This window comes from Vombatus ursinus, unplaced genomic scaffold (genome assembly GCF_900497805.2).
Source record: "Vombatus ursinus unplaced genomic scaffold, bare-nosed wombat genome assembly UNPS02014786.1, whole genome shotgun sequence".
NCBI classification, from domain to species: Eukaryota; Metazoa; Chordata; class Mammalia; order Diprotodontia; family Vombatidae; genus Vombatus; species Vombatus ursinus.
In genome coordinates, this window is record NW_020954564.1 from 43,594,492 (window position 1) to 43,615,604 (window position 21,113).

Genomic DNA, 21,113 nt, shown 5'->3' on the forward strand with positions numbered 1-21,113 from the left:
AAACCAAATGTGATTTTTTCTAAGGTTACTGAATACCCACACCTACCTTGATCAAAGATAGGAGTTAAAGCTAATATTGTAGCCCTAACAAAGAAGTCTGTGGAATGGTAAATATAAAGTGTTATTATCTCTAGATAGTTTGAATTTGATTTAATTTTGCATCTTGCTCATCAATAAAGTTGAAATATTCATTGGTTGCCTAATGGAGCTTCAAGCAACGAGGCCTTTATTAAATATCAGCATGATATTTATGAAAATGATAATGTTAATGAAACTGGTACACAAATCTTTCCCTATTGCTTTGTTAATGCAAAATTGCTGCTTCTCCCTAATGCCTAAATCACTCCCTAGGTAGAAGGTAGGTGCCTAGGGAAGGTGTAGAATCATAAGAACACTGAAATGCTAAGCTAAATGGTCTCTTAGGGACCTGAAAGACTGAATGTTCCTCCCTAATCACCTAACTTATTAGCTAAAACTCACATAGTCCCCAAGAATAATAGAGCCCAGTGGGTCCAATTCTTTCCCTCACACTTTGGCCCCTACTACCATTCCTCTGCTAGAGTGAAGCCTGTGCATGTTAACCACACTGAGAGTGTTTATCAATAGGTTTATCTTACATTAGTGTTTTCATTATGGCCACACAACCCTAAATGGGAGTATGAGCATTGTGGTTTGATACAAGAATACAAGAATGATTACTTGCCCTATGTTCTAAACATTCTATATTATATGGTCCCCTACATCTTTATTATTCCATGTTCTAGAAATCCTTTACAGATCAACATTCCATGTTGGCCTAGATCTTTCAAAATCTTATGACCCTTTGTTCTAATGTTCTACAGTCTAAGGTCTCTTCCAGCTCTCACATTCTATAATTCAGGCAATACAAAGCTATTCTACTGGTGTGTTTCTCAAAAACAACTTTATTGATCAGACTTTGGAATGACAAAATAGGCCAATACCAGAAAGTTTATAGGCTTCTGATGGAAGGAAAAGGGAAGAACACAAAGAAAAGATATCTTGGGTAGAGAATAACATAAATCCTCAAGGACAATTTTTAATTTAGCAAATAGATCATAATAAGTCTTCAAGGAGGTGGTAGGCATAGTATCCCTGGCCCTTCAGTGAATCTGCTATTCTGGGGTTAATCTGCCTAATTATTGTTTTTGTACTACAGCATCATAAACAAATCCCTGAATAATTCATTAACACGTCTAGCTAATATGTTCTCTAGAAATTAAGTGGAAAGGTGTGAAGAAATGGATGCAAATTCATGAGCTTGGAAATTCTATAATCCCAATAGTTTAGGCATCCAAAGCAAGGCTATAAATGAGCTATGAGACTGAACTCAAAGGGAAGATCAATGTGGACACCTGTTTAAATAGCAAATAATGTAAAGCAAAGAAGTACAAAGAACTTAGGAATGGAACATGACAACTGTATACTATCACTATGGTTAGAGATGTCAATAACAGAAGAGCTATTGCTTAGTCACAAAATATTAGATGTTGCTGAGAGAGAGCCCATAAAGATCATTTAATCCAATCCCTTTATTTTATAGATGAGGAAAACTAAGGGCCAATGAGGGTAAGTGGTTTCTATCGTCTACCTATAGGAGAATCATAGATTTGGAAGAGGCCTTATATTCTACCTCTAAATTTAATTTCTCACTCAATAGAGGAACCCCACCCCACTTCTACAACAACTCAATGAGAAATCGTCCAGCTTTGGCTTCAATAACTCCAATGACAAGGAACTATTTAGGCAGTTTATCCCACTTTTTAAACTGTGTAATCATTAGAAAGTTCTTACTTATACTGAGCCAACGTATGCCTTTCCAGTTCCACCCATAAATCCTAGTTCTGACCTCTAGGGCAATACAGCCCAAGGTTACAAGACTAATAAGTGGTAGTACCAAGACTTAAACCCAAGTCTCCTGACAAAGGATGAATGGAAAAGTATGGCATGGCCCTGCAATGGTAGCAGGAGTACTAGAGCTCAGAATAAGCCAAGGCTGATGAGGAAAGATAAGACAGACAAAAACGATTTTTTTTTGTTTAAAATCTATATTGGGAAGGAATAGGACCATTCAGTGTGAATAGAAATATAACTGACAAGAGACAAGGATGAGTTGCTTAACTCTTATTTTACTTCTGTTTTCTCTGCCTAAGAGAAATATCATTGGTCCAGAAAGCACAGAGCAAACATGGCCAATGGTGAGTTGATGCCCAGGATATATAAGGAGATAGTAAGAAAGCATTCAGTGACTTCTCAGGAATTCAAGTTATATCATCAGATACTGAAAGGCCTAACAGATGTGTCCACTGAGCCTCTGTCAGTGATATCTGGAAGACTGGAGAAGAGGAGAGTCACCATAGCACTAGAGAAGGGGAACTTCTTCTAATTTTTAAAAAGTGAAGAGGATGAAGTCTAAAAGCTATAGTTCAGTGAGCTTGATTTTGTTCCTGACAAAATTCTAGAATGTATCGTTTAAAAAATAATAAACTTCTTTAAAATGGTAGCAGTAATCATAAAAAGTTGTAGTATGGCTTCATCAAGAATAAGTCACACCAAATTAACCTTTTTTGCACTTACTGACAAAAATTCCAGATCAGGGAAATTCTGGAGACGTAGTTTTCCTAGAGAGAATCCTGAATCAAATCCGAATTTGGGGGCTTTTTACTTGTATTATTTGGTGTGGTAGTAAACAAGGACATCATAGAAAATTCAATATTGACTGACTGAGACAGACAAAAGCTAACTGAGGGAAATGAGTAAGCATTTGAAGAAATGATCCATTTCAGTTAGACAAGTACTTTCCGACAAAGTCAAAATCTCCAGGGGAAGATGAAACTAGTATGCATAACAAATTCTCCAAGGACCCCTGAAATGACATTGAAACAACTGCAAGAAACTCCAGAATGGTTCAGAACAGTTAGAGGAACAAAGGAAGATATCAAAGAATAAAATGAAAATTAGAGCTCTAAAGGAAGAAATCAGCAAGTCTAATCAAATACTAGAGGAGTTAGAACAAAAGATAAGAACAGTCATCAGTATATTATAATGCAAAAAAATGCAGAGACAGAAAAATAATGAAACAAAGTTTAACAAAACAACAAGATCTGAAGACCATATGAGAGTTTTATAAGAATCCTGAACTTGAAGTTAACATGTGAAGAAATAACCTGAGATAACCTGACATTATAGGTCTTTCTTTTTTTTTAAATCAAGAAAAAGAAAACCTAAATACTGTACTCCATGTAACCCTACAGAAAAAATGGCCAGAGATATTAGAAGATAGCAAAGTTCAGATTGAGATGATGATGATGATGATAATGACAATGATGATGATGACAACGACAAATCCCAGGTTTGAAATAGTGAAATACCAAGGAACACTGTGGTCAAACTTCAGAACTACAATACTGAAGAACAAATTTTACAAGCAACAAGGAAAACACTTTTTATATACCAAGAAAAAATAATAATAACACAGAATTAACCCATCATAACAAAAAACTCAAAGGAAAAATTATAATGTGATATTGCCGAGATTAAAAGGATAGCTGACACCCCAGAATAACATATCCCACAAAACTAAGCCCAAGTAATGAAGACAATAACTAAATGTTCATTAAAAGGGAAGAATTTGAATCATTCCTTCAAAGAACACAAGATGATCAGAGTATCAACTTGCAAAATGACCAAACAGCAGAAAGTTAAATAATTTCAAATTGTAACAAAAGCCTAAGAAATGAAATATTTTATCTTAATATGTAGTTAAAGATAGGCAAAGATATGATTATGTGTGGTGAGGGTGATACTTCTACTTATTTGATTTTCTCTTAAAATACAGATACAAATACACACAAAATGACAGTAAAAAGGCAAGGAAAGTATCAATGAGCTAAACAACACAAGGAATAAAAGGTACAATGATGAAAACCAGCAGGATAGCAGAAGGAAGATGTGAATTAATTTTTTAGCAGAGAGAAAAATCTCATCCCCTCATTAACAAATCAATATTATAGATGGTAACATAATACAGAGGAGTACTTCTCACAGTAAGAGGAAAGGGTGAAACTAGTAATGAAGAGAGACAGACAAGAGGCTTTCAGTTTTTCCTCCCGCCTTCGGAGTACTGGGAAAGTGAGACAGAATTGTGGGCAGAACAGGAAAGGGGAAGTGGAACTGGAAATATGTCCAACAGGGGGGTAACAAGTAGGTAGCAGCATGGTTGATCTCTCAGAGAAAGGGGGAGAGGTCGTCAGTGAAACAATGAACTTGGCCAATGGAGACTTGGACATTTTAACAGATCAGCTTCTACAAGATGGAATCATGCTGACTTCCACTAGGGGGCAAGAAGTGGTTGGGCATCCAGGATGGCAAGGCTCAGAGAGTGCAAAACAGAAGTTCATAAATTCAAAGGGAGGGTAACCTGACATCAAAAAAAAAGAATCAATATGAGAAAAGACAAAGACCAGAATTGGACACCCTGAGCTAGGGTGCAAGAATATTTCCCATGCCCCATTGCCTCCATTAAGAACCAACATTCCTGGAAATACATTCTAGATAATCCCAGGAGGGGTAAGGAATAAGAAAGGAGGTAGAAGGAAAATGACACTTGTTGAAAAATTATATCAAAAATTAACTTTACCGAAATAGACAATGGACAAGGAGGTGTTGGAGTAAGAAAGGAAATAGAGTACAGTACAATGTGGAAGAAGCATTAAAGAGCAAAAGAAAGAATAACGATAAAAGTAAATAGTGGGAGTTTGGGAGAGGGCAGGATAATGGGATGAGTTGGGATTTGTATAAGCAAAACAAAGGGCAGAGACTAAATGCTCATTTACAAGACATACATTATATACTCAAATATTAAAAGGAATCTGTGATCTCATTGATTTTGATGTTCCCTCCAACCACGCAGATCAAGATTCATTCATGCCTACCCATCCCATATTAATTTTTCCATTTTCCCATAACCACAGGGGTTCTAACCAAACTTTTGGGGGACTTCCTTGACATTTCCCAATTTTTTTCATTTATTTGTAATAAGTTTTTATTGATGTCTTCTGTTTCTTACATTATCATAGTTATCCTTATTATCCTTTTACCTCCTAAAAAGCTATCCTATATAACAAATAACATTTTTTAAAAAAGGAAAAAAAAATCAGCACAAGTGATCAACATATTGAATAAGTCCAAACATATGTGCAATGTGTAACATTTGTGGACCTCCCCCCTCCACCAAGGAGTGGGTTGGGGTGTCTTCTCATATCTCTTCATGAGTTATGCTTGATCTTTATAATTTTGTTATACTCACTTGGTGTGTGATTGTTCTTTCCATTTACATTGTTGTAGTTACTGTATATAGTTTTGGGTTTTTGGGTTTTTTTTTCTGGTTTTCCATACTGCAGTCTGTATTCATCTTCTCTGTTTTCATCACACATATCATTTCTTACAGCACAGTAACATTCCATTATATTCATGTACCCCAATTTGTTCAGCCATTCATTTCCCAATTAATGGGTATCTAGTTTGTTTCCTGTTCTTAGCTATCACCAAAAGTGCTGCTATAAATACTTTGGAGTATATCCGGACTTTCTTATCTATGGCCTCCTTGGGGTATAAGCCCAGTAATGGAGTCTCTGACTCAAAGGATATGTACATTTTAGTCACTTATTTGGTATGCTGTTTGTATGATGTATTCTTTGACCCACTCATTATTTAGGACTTCATTATGTTAAGTCTTCATTTAGACATGCATTTTTTGTTTTTTGTAAATCATAGTTTGTAAAGGATGTATTGACTTTTTGCCTTTTCACATTTGTTTGCAATATCTCTCTGCCCTAGTATATGGTCAATTTTTGTAAAAGTTCCATGTAGTACTGAGAAATACATATATATTCTTTTGCAGTCCCATTTAGAAGATGTCATAGGTCTCTCAACTTTATTTTCTACAATTTGTTCAGTTCCATATTCTTCCCTTTTTTTATCTTTGTTAGACTTATACAAAACTGAGAGACGGATATTGAAGTCTTCCATCACTGTGTTACTTATGTCTTCTTGTAGCTTAGATGTTTCCTTGATGAATATGGACGCTAAGCCATTTGGAGCATATAAGTTTATTATTAATATTGGTTTGCTGTCTATGGTTCCTTTCAGCAAATGTAGTTTACTTGTTTATCCCTTTTTATTTTTGGATTGCTTTTGTGTTGTCAGACAGCATAATTGCAACTCCTGCTCTTTTGGATTCATAGTAGATGAATTCTGGATTTTTTGATGCATTTTGGATTTCTGGATTTATACTTGATGTATATAGTGATGTAGGAATGAAATTCAGAGAAGACTGAGACTGGACATAGTGTGGAACACTTGATTATAATAACATTTAACATTAACATAGTACTTACTATGTGACAGTCACCATGATAAGTGCTTTACAGTTACTATCTCATTTAATCCTCACAAGACTTTGTGAGTTAGATGCTATTATTATCTTCACTTTACAGATGAAGAAGCTGAGACCAAAAAATGTTAAATGACTTGCCCAGGGTCACACATCTGGTACGTGCATGAGGCCAAATTTCAACTCAGTTCTTCCTGACTCCAAGGCTGACACTCTATCCACTGGGCCATCTGGCTTCCCCTTGAAGAGGAAATAGAAGATTTCAAATAGCTTTCTGGGGGGAATGGGATAGGTAATCTGCTTTTCTACATTGAGGACCCAGTTGAGTTTTGATAGTATGAATTTGTAATGTAATCAGTCAGTAGGGTTGTGAGACTTCTTCCAGCCAGGTTCAGCAACTTAAGAGGAATGGAGGAAGAGCAAGATGGGAGGAATCCAAGGTTGAGTTTGGGCAAGAAAAGACTGGTAATAGGACAAGGTGGTGAATAAAGGATAGTGTAAAGCGGAAATGGCTAACTATAAGGTCAAAATTAAAAAAAGAGGAAAGTAAAGTCGGAGCAGGGGTCATGGTCTAAGAGAAAATGGAAGGGTAGAAGTCAGAATGAGAAAGAAGAATACTTCTGGGAGGGGTGAGGCATAGGGGAAGATGGAATGATTGAAAATACCTTCAAATATTTAAAGGGCTACCACAAAATGGAATTAGATTTATTCCATTTGACTCCAGAGGGAAAATCTAGTGTGAAAGTTACAAAGATACTTTATGTCAGGAAAAAAACTAAACATAAATTCCTAATCATTAGAACTATCTAAAAGTGGAATGGGCTGCCTTGATCAGTGGTGGGTTTCTCCCCTTCATTGGAGGACTTCAAGCAAAAGATAGATGCCCCCTTGCTAAGCATACAATAGAGGAGGATCTTTTTCAGCACAAGTTGGATGAGATGGCCTCTGAAGTCTCTTCTAATTACGTGATTCTGTGAGGCAGTTAGGATTAGAGCCCTGTGCCCAGAATCAGGAAGACCTGAGTTCAAATCCAGCCTCAAACAATACTTTCCAGCTGTGTGACCCTGGGCAAGTCACTCTGCTTCAGTTTCCTTATCTATAAAATGGAGATGATAATAGCACCTGAGAGAGATATATTTGATAACATGTAAATTAAATAGTATTTATATTATGGTAATAGTATTTATAAAGTGCTTAGCACTAGGTCTGGCACATAGCAGGCATTTAATAAATGCTAATTCCCTTTCCCCGTGTCATTCCACCATTCCCTTTATCACTCCACCAGAGTTGCTCCTCTGTTTTCCACCTATTTAGAAATAAGTTTAAGAAGATTAAGATTGATCCTGTATCATTTTCTTATTGACCCTATTTACAATTAATTGATTTTGTCCTGTAACTAATTTTCCCCTGTAATTCCTTAAGTCATGGTTCTTTCTCTCTGAAATTAGTTCAGAGTTCAGCTGGCCTATGATGGGTTAAGTTTAAAACTCCAGCTCTTCTAGCTTCAAGAAATTTAACTGATCTTGCAGAATGTGTGTAAAAGCAAGGGAGTCAGGCCTAATGTCTTTACACCACTAAGCTATCCTTCAAGGATGCCTGGTCTGCTGTCTAAAAGTCTGGGCCACTATCATGCACCTGGACTCAAACAATGAGCACTTCTTACCTCATGAGAGAAGATGGGGGGGGGGGTCACTGCTAGCCTCCATTACCAAACTTCTAACCAATCATGTTGATCCCTGCACAATAGTGTTGCTCTCAGTCCCATGATGTCATCTGCCCTATTCTTTGTTCCGTACCCCCCATAACCTATAAAATGGGAACTGTTCTTTTGCTCAAAACCTTTGGTACAAGTAGGGGCAAGCCACTGATTCACTTACTGACATGTAGAATGCCCTTGCTAATAAAGTTATCTTATTTGAAGATCTGCCTCAGTTTACCCTTTTGCTAAATTCCAATTGTGACAGGTTCTTACTATTATCAGTTAATTACAAAACACAAAAGGAGATGACTAGAAGGGATTAAAAGCCCAAAACTCATTATGGGTTTTTGGCAACATGGTACAGCTGAAACATCACTAGATTTGTCACCAAAGTACCCCAGGCTGAAATCCTACCTCTGTGACCATGGGCAAATCACTTCACTCCTCTGGGCCTCACTTTTCTCATGTGTGTAAGAGGGATGGAGCGAAGAGAATAGCACCTATTATGTGCCAGGTACGGTGCTAAGCACTTGTTACAAATACTCATTTGATCCTCACAAGGATCCTATGAAATAGGTACTATTGTTATCACCATTTTACAGTTGAGGAAACTGACACAGAGATTAAGTGGCTTGTCTAGGGTCAAGTTAAAATTTGGGAGTTGAGCTAGGTGATATCTAAGGTCCTTTTTAGATTTAAATTACATGATTTTATTGTGTTTTGTAGAAATATTTCTATTTGCTTTACCGAAACACCATTTCATAAGCTCTCAGAACCCTCTTGGTGACCAGCTTCACTAAGCCACACCATTATACTTCAGGGACCATTCCATCCTCCCCTGTTCCCTGGTTTATATGCCTTTTTCTCTATGGAGAATGACACAGGACCAAAGAGGGTACACAACTGGGCTATACCACTGAAAGAAAATATCTGCAAACTACCTGAAAAGCCCTGATATATATAATACAGTCATCTCCAAGAAAATGTAATTGAGATATAATAAGATCAGTCAAATTTTCATAAATTATTTGAAATAGCATTTGGGACTGATTTAAAAAATAACAAGTCCTCTGGTGAAGGGAATGTTATTGATGGAAACCAACCCTTGCCAGAACATAAGGCTTTCCATAGTCTATAAACACTACATTCTATATTTCAGAGATAGGGTTGCTATAGCCAGAGAAAACAGTTCACTGCCTGGAAGCACACTTATTTCCCATTAAGGAAAACTATCTTTATCAAGGTAGACAGAAAACAGAACGCCACAACCAACTACACAAGTCACATGCACATACTATTCTTTCAGTTATAAATTCAGAAAGAGAATCGGAGTTCTAGAGTGATAAACGTCTCAGGACACAGACTGTCAGAGCTGAAAGGGGTGTATAGAACACAAAGTGTTTAAACATAAAAAGTAGAAGGAACTGAGAACATAAAAGGTTAGAATGTACATTGTTAGAGTAGAGTCATACAATGTTCAAACTTGAAGGGAATTTAGAAATAATTTGGACCAATCCCTTCATTTTATAGCGGGATGATGACACTGAGGCCCAGAGAGGAAAAATGACTAGTCTCATTTTACAAAAATAAGTAGTGGCAGAGCTGGAACTAGGACCAAAACTTTCCTGACTACTCTTTCCAGTGTTATTCCCAAAGTATCACAATTTTCTGAGAAGTAGATAGTTTATGTTTGAGCAAAAACTTAGCAGTGCCACAAACACTTGTCCTTAAATTCACTCAGGTCACAGATCCCCTAAGTATTGCATAGTTAAAAGCAGAAAAAAACTAAAAATATTTTATTCTTATGCTAAAATGTTAAATTGGTCATCAAAGAACTAATATAAATCTATGAGGTTGAATTCCAGCTAGTATTTATAATCAGATACAACTTTAATGATAGAAACTAAGTCAGAAGGACCATTGTCTGGCACAGTTCTGTTTTCAAGAAGTTGTATTTGTTTTACTCTCTACTATAGCCCTTTTAAGTTTATGACAATAAGCATCTAGAGTCAAATGCTATCTTCAGTTGATTCAGCTACTTGTCAAGCGCACTTGAAATCTGTATTCTGGAAAACACGAGCTAGGGGAAACAAGATCAGGATCCTCAAATATCTGAAGGTCTGGCATGTGGAAGAGGGATGAGGGATTAGACTTGTTCTGCTTGGCCCCAGAGGACAGAACTAAGAACGATGGGTGAAGCATATTTCACATTTCAGTACATTTTAGTGCAATATTAGGAAGACCTTTATAACATTTAGAAATATAAAAAAAATGTAAAGAGGCTGCCTTCAGAGTTCTTTGATACTGGATGCACTTAATTAAGTGTGGCTAGATGATCAGAATGCTCTAGAAGTTATTCATCTTTTAGGTAATGGTAGAACTAAAAGATTGTGGGATCTCTTCCATTCCTTAGATTCTATGATTGTCGTGACAAACATGACTATAACAATATCTTAAGAATAAAAACTATACTCCACTGGTGCTCACTGCCACTGCCACTGCCATTACTAATAGGAAAAATAACAACAAACATAAGGAATGTAGCATTAACTAACCATCATAACAATCTGATCATTCAGGTCATCATCACACTATGACTATGTGGAGGTCTTTAAACAGAGGCTGAATGACCTCTTGGGAGTTTGGAAAGTGGTAGTTCAAGTATGAGTTTAACAGGACAGTGTGAAGTCTCTTCTAACTCAGATTTTACACATCTAGAAGTATATATATATTTTATGTTTTGAAGGTTTAAGATGTCACAAAAAAACAAAAAGTAGACATAATTTGACAAAGAAAAAAAAAGATGGCATATTCGTCCTAGAATGGTACATAAAAAGGGCCGTTGGATAAGAATCTGAAGATCAGATTGGAGTCTAACATTAATGGTATGACCATTGGAAAATCATTTTACCTCACTGGCCTCAGTTTCCTTGTCTTTAAAATGGCAAAAATCCTACTAGCATAATCTACTTCCCAAGTTTGTGAAGAAAAGTTTTTTGAAAACCTTTAATATGCTTTTTTTATATGCTTTTAAAAAATGTGAACTATTACTCTTTATCTGTCTTCTGCAAGAAAGGGAGAAAGGTTGCACCTAAAATGATAAAGGATATGTAACACATCACCAGTAAGAAGATATGAGTATACCCATTAGTTGCTTTAGAAGTTACAACCTATTTATATCACATTAGTAATGATAATTGTTCACCCAGCAGGAGAAAATTGACAAACCTTAGGTGAGATGAAACAAAAGTTCCACAAGGTAATTAAAATGCCAAATCATGAAAACGCTCCATTGTCTACAATGGATCCTTATAAACCAAATTCTTGATTCATAAATTCAAAGGATCTCAGAAACTGAAATTACTTCAGAGCTCATCCAGTCTACCTGAAACCTGAATCCCATCTGAAATCTACCTATAAAAGGCAACAGGCCTACTTGTGAAGGCCTCCAGTGGTGTGGTACTCAACACCTTCAGAGGAGATCTATTCAACTGCCTTGAACTTGAGAAGTTTTCTTACATTGAGCCAAAGTTTGCCTTCTTACAACTTCCACTAGTCCTATAGACTTTGAAGCCAAACAGGAGAAATTGGTACAAAAAGAAACCTTTTAAGTCAGTGCTTCCCCCCCCCCCAAAAAATAGGCAATATTAAAAAATCCCAGCACTAGAGATATAGATGTCTTCTAATTGGATACATGCAATTCTTATTTATATCATCACAGTTATGTGACCATGTAGTTGTTACTGCACCTCCATCAAAATCTTCCTCTGATGCCTCATACAATATTATGTAGTTGTCCCAGGGTTCTAGAACTCTATGGCATATAGAATGGAATATATGCTTTGACAGGTCCTACCAGAGCTGGAAAGGCTTCAAGTATTGGCCTGGAAACAGACTGTGTCTGGCATCCATGGATTACCCTAAATTCAGAGAGACCCATCAATAGAGTCTGACTGCAGAGTGATGAATTTTTTTGTCCGTAATTCACAAAAAAATGATGGAGCGTCACAGTTCATGTCAGTGGATTGGAATGCCCACATAGAGAAAATCATGGAGTCTTGAAATACGAAAGTAAGTATGCAGTATAATGGAAAGAACACTGATCTCAAGGCAAAGGGCTTGTGTTCATATCTTAACTATACTCCCTGAGAGACTTTGCATAAATCACTTTATCTCTATGGTTCTCGGGGTCCTCCTATAAAATAAGGAAGGCTGAACTAGACCAACTCTAAGGTCATTTTGAGTTCTAAATCCTATGATCTTAGATGCACATGCAGAATAAACCAGATAGTATGCTACTTCCCTCCATTTCCAAAAATAAGAGCAGATAAATAATAATGGTCACTTGTCCTGTTAGGAGAAACTTATAGAATGTTGTTGAGTTCCTTTTCAAAATGTCTTTATTCTGTGGTAATAGACTTTTTAAAAAAAATTGTTTCATTGATTCTCTTTTCTTTTTTTTTTCAATATCACTATCACTTGCTAATAACTTTCCCAATATAAAATCCTCCCTTATAATAAATCAGTACACTCAAGGAAAATACATGAACACAATGTCAATCTAATAATGGCTCTTAAACCAGAAATCCAGTAATATATTTTTATATCCTACATCCTATCGGTCAGTCAGAATCAGAATCCTCTGTCCTATAATTATGGCATGGTATGATGTCCATTGCTTTTCAGAGAAGCTCTTGTAAATATAATACCTAGTTAATGTAAATATATAAAATATAAATATCTAGTAACTATAAATAAAAAATATATTGTAATTTATCATTACTATTATTATAAAGGGCAACACCATCCTCTCAATCCCTCAGACTCTTAATCTAGGTGTCATTTGTGACTCCTTGCTATCTCTCATCCCACCCTATATCCAATCCGTTGTCCAGGCCTGTTGATTTCACCTTTGCAGCATCTCTTGAATAGGTCACCTTTCTCTCTTCTGACATTGCCATCACTCTAGCATAGGCCCTCATCATCTCATGTTTGGATTATTGCAATAACTTGCTGGTGGGGAATGTCTGCCTGCCTTAAGTCTCTCCCCATTCCAATCTATTCTCAGCCACCAAGCAATTTTACTAAAATGCAGGTCTGATAAATTCCTGTGGTTTCCTGTTGTTTCCAAGGTCAAATACAAAATCCTCCATTTGGCTTTGAAAGTCCTTTATAATCTAGCCTCCGCCTACATTTCCAGCCTTCTTACACCTTACTCCTTACTAGTTACTCTGATCCAGTGACACTGGCCTCCTGGCAATTCCACAAACAAGACACTCCATCTCTCCATTCCAGGTGTTTTCTCTGGCTGTCCCCTATGCCTGGAACACTCTCCCTTTTCAACTCTGCTCCCTCGTTTTCTTCAAGTTGAAACTAAAATCCAACCTTCTACAAGAAGTCCTTCCAAACCTCTCTCAATTCTAGTACCTTCCCTCTGTTAATTATTTCCTATTTATCCTGTATATAGCCTGTTTGTACATATTTGTTCATTTGTTATCTCCCCTTGTCTCTTGTCTCTTTCGTGTATTTCTAGCATTTTACACAGTGCCTAGCACATGGTAAATTCTTAATAAATGTTTAATGACTGACTGTTTAGAGGTACTATTTGGATTTAACCTCAGCATATGAAGATAGACCAACTTCAAATTTAGTCTCCATCTAAAATAATGTTTCTTTGAAAGGAAAAAAAAATGTAGGTATACAATGAAAAAGAACGAAGGGAGTATATATTCAGATCAAAATACTAAAGTATTTTTTTTAATTCTTTTTTTTTTATTTTTAGTTTTCAACATTTACTTCCACAAGATTTTGAGTTCCAAATTTTCACCCCATCTTGCCTCTCCCCCCACCCCAAGATGGCATGCATTGTGAATACCCCTTCCCCTAGTCTGCTTTCCCTGCTATCTCTACCCCCCTTCCCCTTCTATTTTCCTGAAGGGCAGGATAGATTTCTGTACCCCATTTCCTGTATTTTTTATTTCCCAGTTGCATGTGAAAACTTTTTTTTTTAAACATGTGTTTTTAAAATTTTGGGTTCCAAATTTTCTCCCTTCCTCCCTCCCCACCCACCCTCATTGAAAAGGCAAGCAACTCAATATAGGCTATACATGTGCAGTTATGCAAAACACTTTCATAGTAGACATGCAGTGAAAAACTAACTCTATTTCCCTTAATCCTATCCCACCCCCCCATTTATTCTATTCTTTCTTTTGATCCTGTCGCTCCTCAGAAGTGTTTGCTTCTGATTACCCCCTTTCCCAATCTGCCCTCCTCTCTATTATCCCCCTACTCTTTTGTCCCCTTCCCCTCCTATTTTCCTATAGGTTAAGACAGATTTCCATACCCAGTTGAGTGTGTATGTTATTCCCTCCTTAAGTCAAATCCTATGAGAATAAGATTCACTCATTTCCTCTCACTTTCCCCTGGTTCCCCTCCACTGTAAGAGCCTTTTCTTTTCTGTTTTTTTGTGAGATAATTTACTACATTCTACCTTTCCCTTTTTCCTTCTCCTAGTATAATCCTCTCTCACCCCTTAATTTTATTCTCCAGATATGACCCCTTCATCTTCAACTCACCCCGTGCCCTCTATCTATCTATCTATCTATCCATATATATATGCATACATACATATAATTTTTTCCCTCCAACTACCCTAATACTGACAAAGGTCTCATGAGTTACAAATATCATCTTTCCATGCAGGAATGTAAACAGTTCAACCTTAATAAGTCTCTTATGATTTCTCTTTCCTGTTTACCTCTTCATGCTCCACTTGAGTCTTGTATTGGAAAGTCAAATTTTCTATTCAGCTCTGGTCTTTTCATCAAGAATGCTTGAAAGTCCTCTATTTCACTGAATGACCATTTTTTTCCCCTGAAGAATTATACTCAGTTTTGCTGGATAGCTGATTCTTGGTTGGAATCCTATCTCCTTTGCCCTCTGGAATATTATATTCCATGCCCTGTGGTCCCTTAATGTAGAAGCTGCTAAATCTTGTGTTATCCTGATTGAGTTTCCACAATACTTGAATTGTTTCTTTCTGGCTGCTTATAATATTTTCTCCTTGACCTGGGAACTCTGGAATTTGGCTACAATATTCCTAGGAGTTTTCCTTTGGGGATCTCTTTCAGGAGGAGATCGGTGGATTCTTTCCATTTCTATTTTGCCCTCTGGTTCTAAAATATCAGGGCAGTTTTCCTTGATAATTTCTTGAAAGATGATGTCTAGGCTCTTTTTTCGATCATGGCTTTCAGATAGTCCAATAATTTTTAAATTCTCTCTCCTGGATCTATTTTCCAGGTCAGTTGTTTTTCCAATGAGATATTTCACATTGTTTTCTAATTTTTCATTCTTTTGGATTTGTTTTACAGTGTCTTTATTTCTCATAAAGTCACTAGCTTCCAAATGCCCTATTCCAATTTTTTAAGGAAGTATTTTCTTCAGTAATCTTTTGGACTTACTTTTCCATTTGTCCAATTTTGCTCTTTAGGGCATTCTTTTCTTCATTGGCTTTTTGGACCTCTTTTGCCATTTGGGTTAGGCTATGTTTTAAGGTGTTATTTTCTTCAGTATTTTTTTGGGTCTCCTTTAGCAAGTTGTTAACTTGCTTTTCATGATTTTCTTGCATCACTCTCATTTCTCTTCCCAGTCTTTCCTCTGCTTCTCTTACTTGCTTCTCAAAATCCCTTTTGAGCTCTTCCAAGGCCTGGGACTGATTCATATTTTTCTTGGAAGTTTTGGATGTAGGAGCTTGGACTTTGTTTTCTTCTTCTGGTTGTATGTTTTGATCTTCTTTGTCACCAAAATAAGATAATATAGTCTGACTCTTTTTGCTCTGCTTGCTCATGATCCCAACCAATTACTTGAGTTTTAAACTCTTTGTTAAGGTAAGAGTGTTTCCAATGTGAAGAATGTACTGTTCCAAGCTTCGGGGGTTTGTACAGCTGTTTTCAGAGGTACTTCTAGGGACCTGAAAAGTGTCAGTTCTTCCAAGGTGCTATGATAAGGGACGAGGTGTTTTCCCTCCACTGCCACAACAAGCTCCACCACGCCAGCTCTCTTCCTTGCCCCAGGACTGCCCCTCAGAACTGTGACCCAAATCCAAGCAAGGGCAAAGCAAGAGATTCCTGCCTCGGCCCTGGCAAAGAGATCCTTGCAATCCCCCTGTGATAAGCCACTCGATTCCCCCTCAGTCTGTGGGTTGGAAGCTCAGAAGGCAGCCGCTGCCCTCAGGGCAGCTGAGATCTAGCTTCTTCTCTCACCACAGTCACAGACTTTTCCCACTGACCTTCTAAGTTGTCTTTGGCATTTGTGGGTTGAGAAGTCTGGAAACCGCTAAAGTATTTTTTAAACTGCCTAAGAAATTAATATAGATGATAAAGCTATTACACAAATATCATCATTCAAAATTGTTGTGGTTATTGATTATGATTTTAAGGACCAGTCATATTTAACTTATAGAGAAAGAATTTCAGTAGATGATTAGCATTAAAACAGCATATCTACTGAAACAGATGATGAAGTATAAAGAGGATATAAACTAGTGTTAAATCATACAGCTTTTTAAAAAAATATTAAGTACGTCAAAGTCACTAAAAGCCAGGGAAGGTTAAGCTATATGACTAATAAAATCTGTAAACAACTCTAACCTGTAGCTAGCAAGACATGACTCAAAAACCAACTAGAACCAAATGTATTCTCATTCAACAAGAATGCATTGGCATTTGTTTTATTTTAAGTCATCCTAGCCAAAATAGTTCTTTTTATCTCTACAGAATAACATAAGCTTCTTGAGGTCAATGATTATTCTATTTTTTTTTTACTTTTTATAATCTCACAATTTAACAAACATTTGTTGAATTGAATTAAATGACTGATTTGGGTTTAAAGGCACTCAGCTGGCTCCAATAATTACTGACCATGGCTTTTGGCAAGTAACTTCCCTTGTTGGAGCTTTACTTACCTAATCTATAAAAGGAGAGGTTTGGAATGCCGACATTTTTTGTTAATACTTTCTGTTTCTGGGGGCAGCTAGGTGGTGAAGTGGATAGAGTAAGGACCCTGAAGTCAGAAGGACCTGAGTTCAAATTTGACCACATATACTTAGTAGCTGTGTGACCTGGACAAGTGGTTTAACCCCAACTGCCTTAAAAAAAATCCCTTTCTCATTCACTCCTAGTGTTCCCTTTTCTTCTTTCTATTTAAGTAGAAAATTTTAGTCATATTAACTACCAATAAAGTTTTTTAAATTATTTTTTATAAAACTAGACCCTTTTCAATAAATAATGGCTGCATATGAGCCTTTGCAATGAATATTCAAGTAATACTACTACACTCCAGTCCTTAACCCCCATATTCTGTCATGTGATCAAAAGAGAGATAGACAGAAGGGGATGGGGAAGAAGATTGCATCTCTTCATTTTGCAACTACAATGATTTGAATTTTGACATTGTTTTGCTGATTTGCAATCTTTTCATTTACTGGTCTTATTTAAATGTTCCTGCTACTATTTTCTATTATGAAGAGAAAGTAAAATAGCAATAAGTGTGAAGGAAAGAGTTGAATCAAATCCCAATGGTTGATTGGGTATTATCTAAAATGGAATCATCTGTGAGTTGGCCTAGCCCTCTTGTGAAAGAGAAGAATGAGAAAAGGAAGATGAACTTACACATACAGTGGCAGGCTTCCCAAGTTCAATCACATATACCTAAAATGCTGGTTGCTTCTCTAAATGAATCTGGCATTGGATTTGACTGGTAGCTATTTAAAATTACTTGATTTTGTCATTCAGAACTTAAGTAACACTAAATAAAATTAGTGCTTCCATATACATAATAGAACAGAAAAACAAGAAACTGTTAATTTCTATTACATATAGTTTGCTTTTATTTTTAAATATGTAACAAATTTAAAATATAACTTTCAAATTATAGCTGTTCTTTTTTTGGCATTCCTTCTGTTCTCTTCTGTTTATTTTTTTAAAAAATTTCTTCAATGACCTTGTTTTCTTTCTTTATTTCTGTATCCTATCTCCTCCTACCCTTCCTTTCACCCTTCCCCCATTGAAAAAAGAAAAAAAAAACCCTTGTAACAATTATACATAGTCAAGCAAAACAAATTATAATCATACTTTGAGACCTAGTAGCTGTACCACATTGGCCAGTCTGAAAATACATCTTACTCTACATAAAACTACTTGTTTTCTTGGTCCCGGGAAGCACCTTTAAGGAACATAAAACTCCATGAAAGGAGCACAGTCATAATTTATGGTTTAGATGGTGTTTCTGGCCTAAAGTCTAAGCTGTACAATTTGATGACCAACATCTCCAGTGTATAGGATCATAAGATTTGTAACTGAAAAGGGCATTAGGTTCACTTAGTCAATCATATATTCACCACTTCGTCTTAAAGATGAGGAACCTGAGACCCAGGGAGAAGAAACTGACTTGTAGAAAGTCAGAAGTAGAAAGGAAAAGAGCTGAAATTTAAACAAAGATCCTATCTGATTCCAAATTTAATGCTCTTTCCACTACACCACAGAATAACTACTTTTCCTAAAATCAACAAACACTACAATTTTCAAACACAAAATTGAATGACTACCTAGAACACTGACACCCCTTCTACTAACCACATCCATGGGAGATCCAGAACCACAGAATATTAGAGCTGGAAAAGGACTTTGAGATCATTATCCACTAAATTGTAAACTCCTTGAGAGCAGGATCTATATTTCCAAGATGACTGCACCTTCTCCCATCACTACCATACATAACGAAATGTCTTTCTTACAGTAGACATTCAACAAATGTTTTTAATTGAACCAAATAATTTTTCAACTAGAAACCACAGAATGAAAGAGACCATAGTACGTAAAACATCAGAGTGAGAAAGTGAGGCATCATGATAAAAAAGAGTTGGTTTTAGAGTTGGGGACAAGGGTTCAAACTCCATTACCCTGTGCCCTTGGGCAAGTCACTTAATATATCTCTGGGTCTCAGTTTAGTCATCTGTAAAATGAGGGAGTTGGCCTAGAGATTTATCCAACCTCCTTATCCCGCTCTAAATGTATGGACATAAAACCATCAAGGTTGAAGACGATCCTTAGAAAGTTTTGGTTCAGAACTGGAAGAGCAATTAGAAAAACGTTTGAAGAAGAACTATAGCCTGTGAATACTGGACACCTTGGAAGATGGAACATCAAGGCTAGAAGAACCCAATTAAAAACATTATGTTTCAAGAGAGAACACAGAATATTAAAGCTGGAAGTGATTTAAAAAATAAAATGTTAGAACATAGAACTTAAGCGCTGGGAGGGACCTCCTCCAAATCCCCCTCCTTCCTCCCAACCCTTAAAAGACAGAGAAACTGGAGCCCAGGGACGTCTTTGACCCTGACAAGGTCAGGAAGGGTGGTCCCGAGCACCAAGGGTCTGCCTGAGTGTGTGGAAGGGGGGCTGGGTTCCCTGGGACACCTCGGCCCTGGCCGGGCAGCTAGGCAGAGGCTGGAGGGCGGGATGGAGGGGCTCACCTCCCTCCACTTGAGCTGCCGAAGGCTGATCTTGAGGGCTTCCAGGGAGGTCCTGGCCTTGGAGCTGTCCACGGTGACAGTGAGAGGCCGGCGGCCCCGGGACTCGTCGGGCACGCGCACTTCGGCGTCTTTCTTGCCTTTAGTCTTGGTCCTGGTCCTGGCCACGGGGCGGGGGCGGCGTTCCTGGAGGCTGACGTCGCCTTGCTCAGCCGGGTTCTGGACTGTCAAAGGGGCTGAGGCAGGGACCCGGGTCTGGAGCTCGGCCTCCGCGGGCCTTTCGGGCTCGGGCTCAGACTCGGGAGCGGGCTCGCGTTCTGGGTCGGGAGCGAGGTCAGCATCCGGCTCGGGCTCAGTGTCCGGCTCGGGCTCAGTGTCCGGCTCGGGCTCGGGCTCGGGCTCTCGCCGCGGCTCGTTCTGCTTGGCCTTGGGGTCGGGTTCCCCCTCCGCGCCGGGGTCCTCCAAGGCCGGCAGCTCCGCGGGCCCATCCCCGCAGGCCCGCTGCATGGCGCTCAGTGTTGCCCCTGCTTTCCCGGGCCCCGCAGGAGCAGCCCCCACCCTCCCCACTGAGCCCCGCGCCCGCCCGCAGCCGTAGCCGTCCCAGCAGCTCCAGCCGCCTGCGCTCCGGCCCGGCCGGTTGCCATGATCGCCTCTGGTTGACAACCACGGCAGCCTCGGAACGGAGTGCGAGAAGGGACAATCAAGAGCCCAACCCAGGAGACCTCATAGGAGCAGCATGATCACGTGGCTTGTCAGTCACAGAGGCTCCAGGTACCATGTTTGAAACTGGCAAGCGAGACCTTCTCTTCTCTTTCTCATTCTTTCTTTCCTTCTTCCAGCTGTCACTCTGCCCCTCTTTGGGTAGTCTTCTTTCCCTCTCCCTTTCCCCCATTTTTCCTCTCCTTCTTGCTTCCTCTCATTTTACCTCGTTCTCAAACCCAGGGCTCCTTCCACTGCATTCCCATGCTGCTCCCATTTCCCAAATTAACGGAGTACTTTCTTTACCACCATCCTGTGAGGCAGGTGGTGCGAGGAGTATTGTCTCCGCTTTACAAATGGGGAAACTGAGATTTAGGAAAGGAAAATGACTTGCCCAAGTTCACTTGAACAGTATCATGGCTCAGAGGATAGAGCACAGAGCCTGGAGTCAGGAAGACGAGCTCAAATGCGGTCTCAGACACTTATTAATTTCGTGACCCCGGTCAAGTCACTTGACTGCAGTCTGCCTCAGTTTTCCTCATCTGTAAAATAGGAATAATAATAGAAATTACCTCCCAGGATTGTTGTGAGGATCAAATGAGTAATAGTTGTAGCGCCCATAGCACCGTGCCTGGCACATAGTAGGTGCTATATAAGTGTTGGCTATTATCGCATTATTATTACTTTCCCCTTCCATTTCTTTATAATAATATTGCACCTATTAGGTACTTAGGAAAATAAGGTTCAGAGCTGGAATGGACTTTAGAGGTGAAGAA

At 38.2% G+C, this 21,113-nt stretch overlaps 1 protein-coding gene across 1 annotated transcript in view; it reads right to left on the minus strand.

Annotated features, from left to right (window-relative positions):
* The window catches only part of LOC114047399 (tubulin polyglutamylase TTLL11-like), a 237,933-nt gene extending 217,788 nt beyond the window's left edge, over positions 1-20,145 (minus strand). The window contains exons 1-2 of the mRNA XM_027868228.1: positions 19,611-20,145; positions 16,386-16,393 (exon numbers count right to left, since the gene is read on the minus strand). Coding sequence (XP_027724029.1) covers positions 16,386-16,393; positions 19,611-20,145 — 543 coding nt within the window. The remainder of the gene's footprint in view (positions 1-16,385; positions 16,394-19,610) is intronic.
* Between the last annotated feature and the right edge of the window lie 968 nt (positions 20,146-21,113).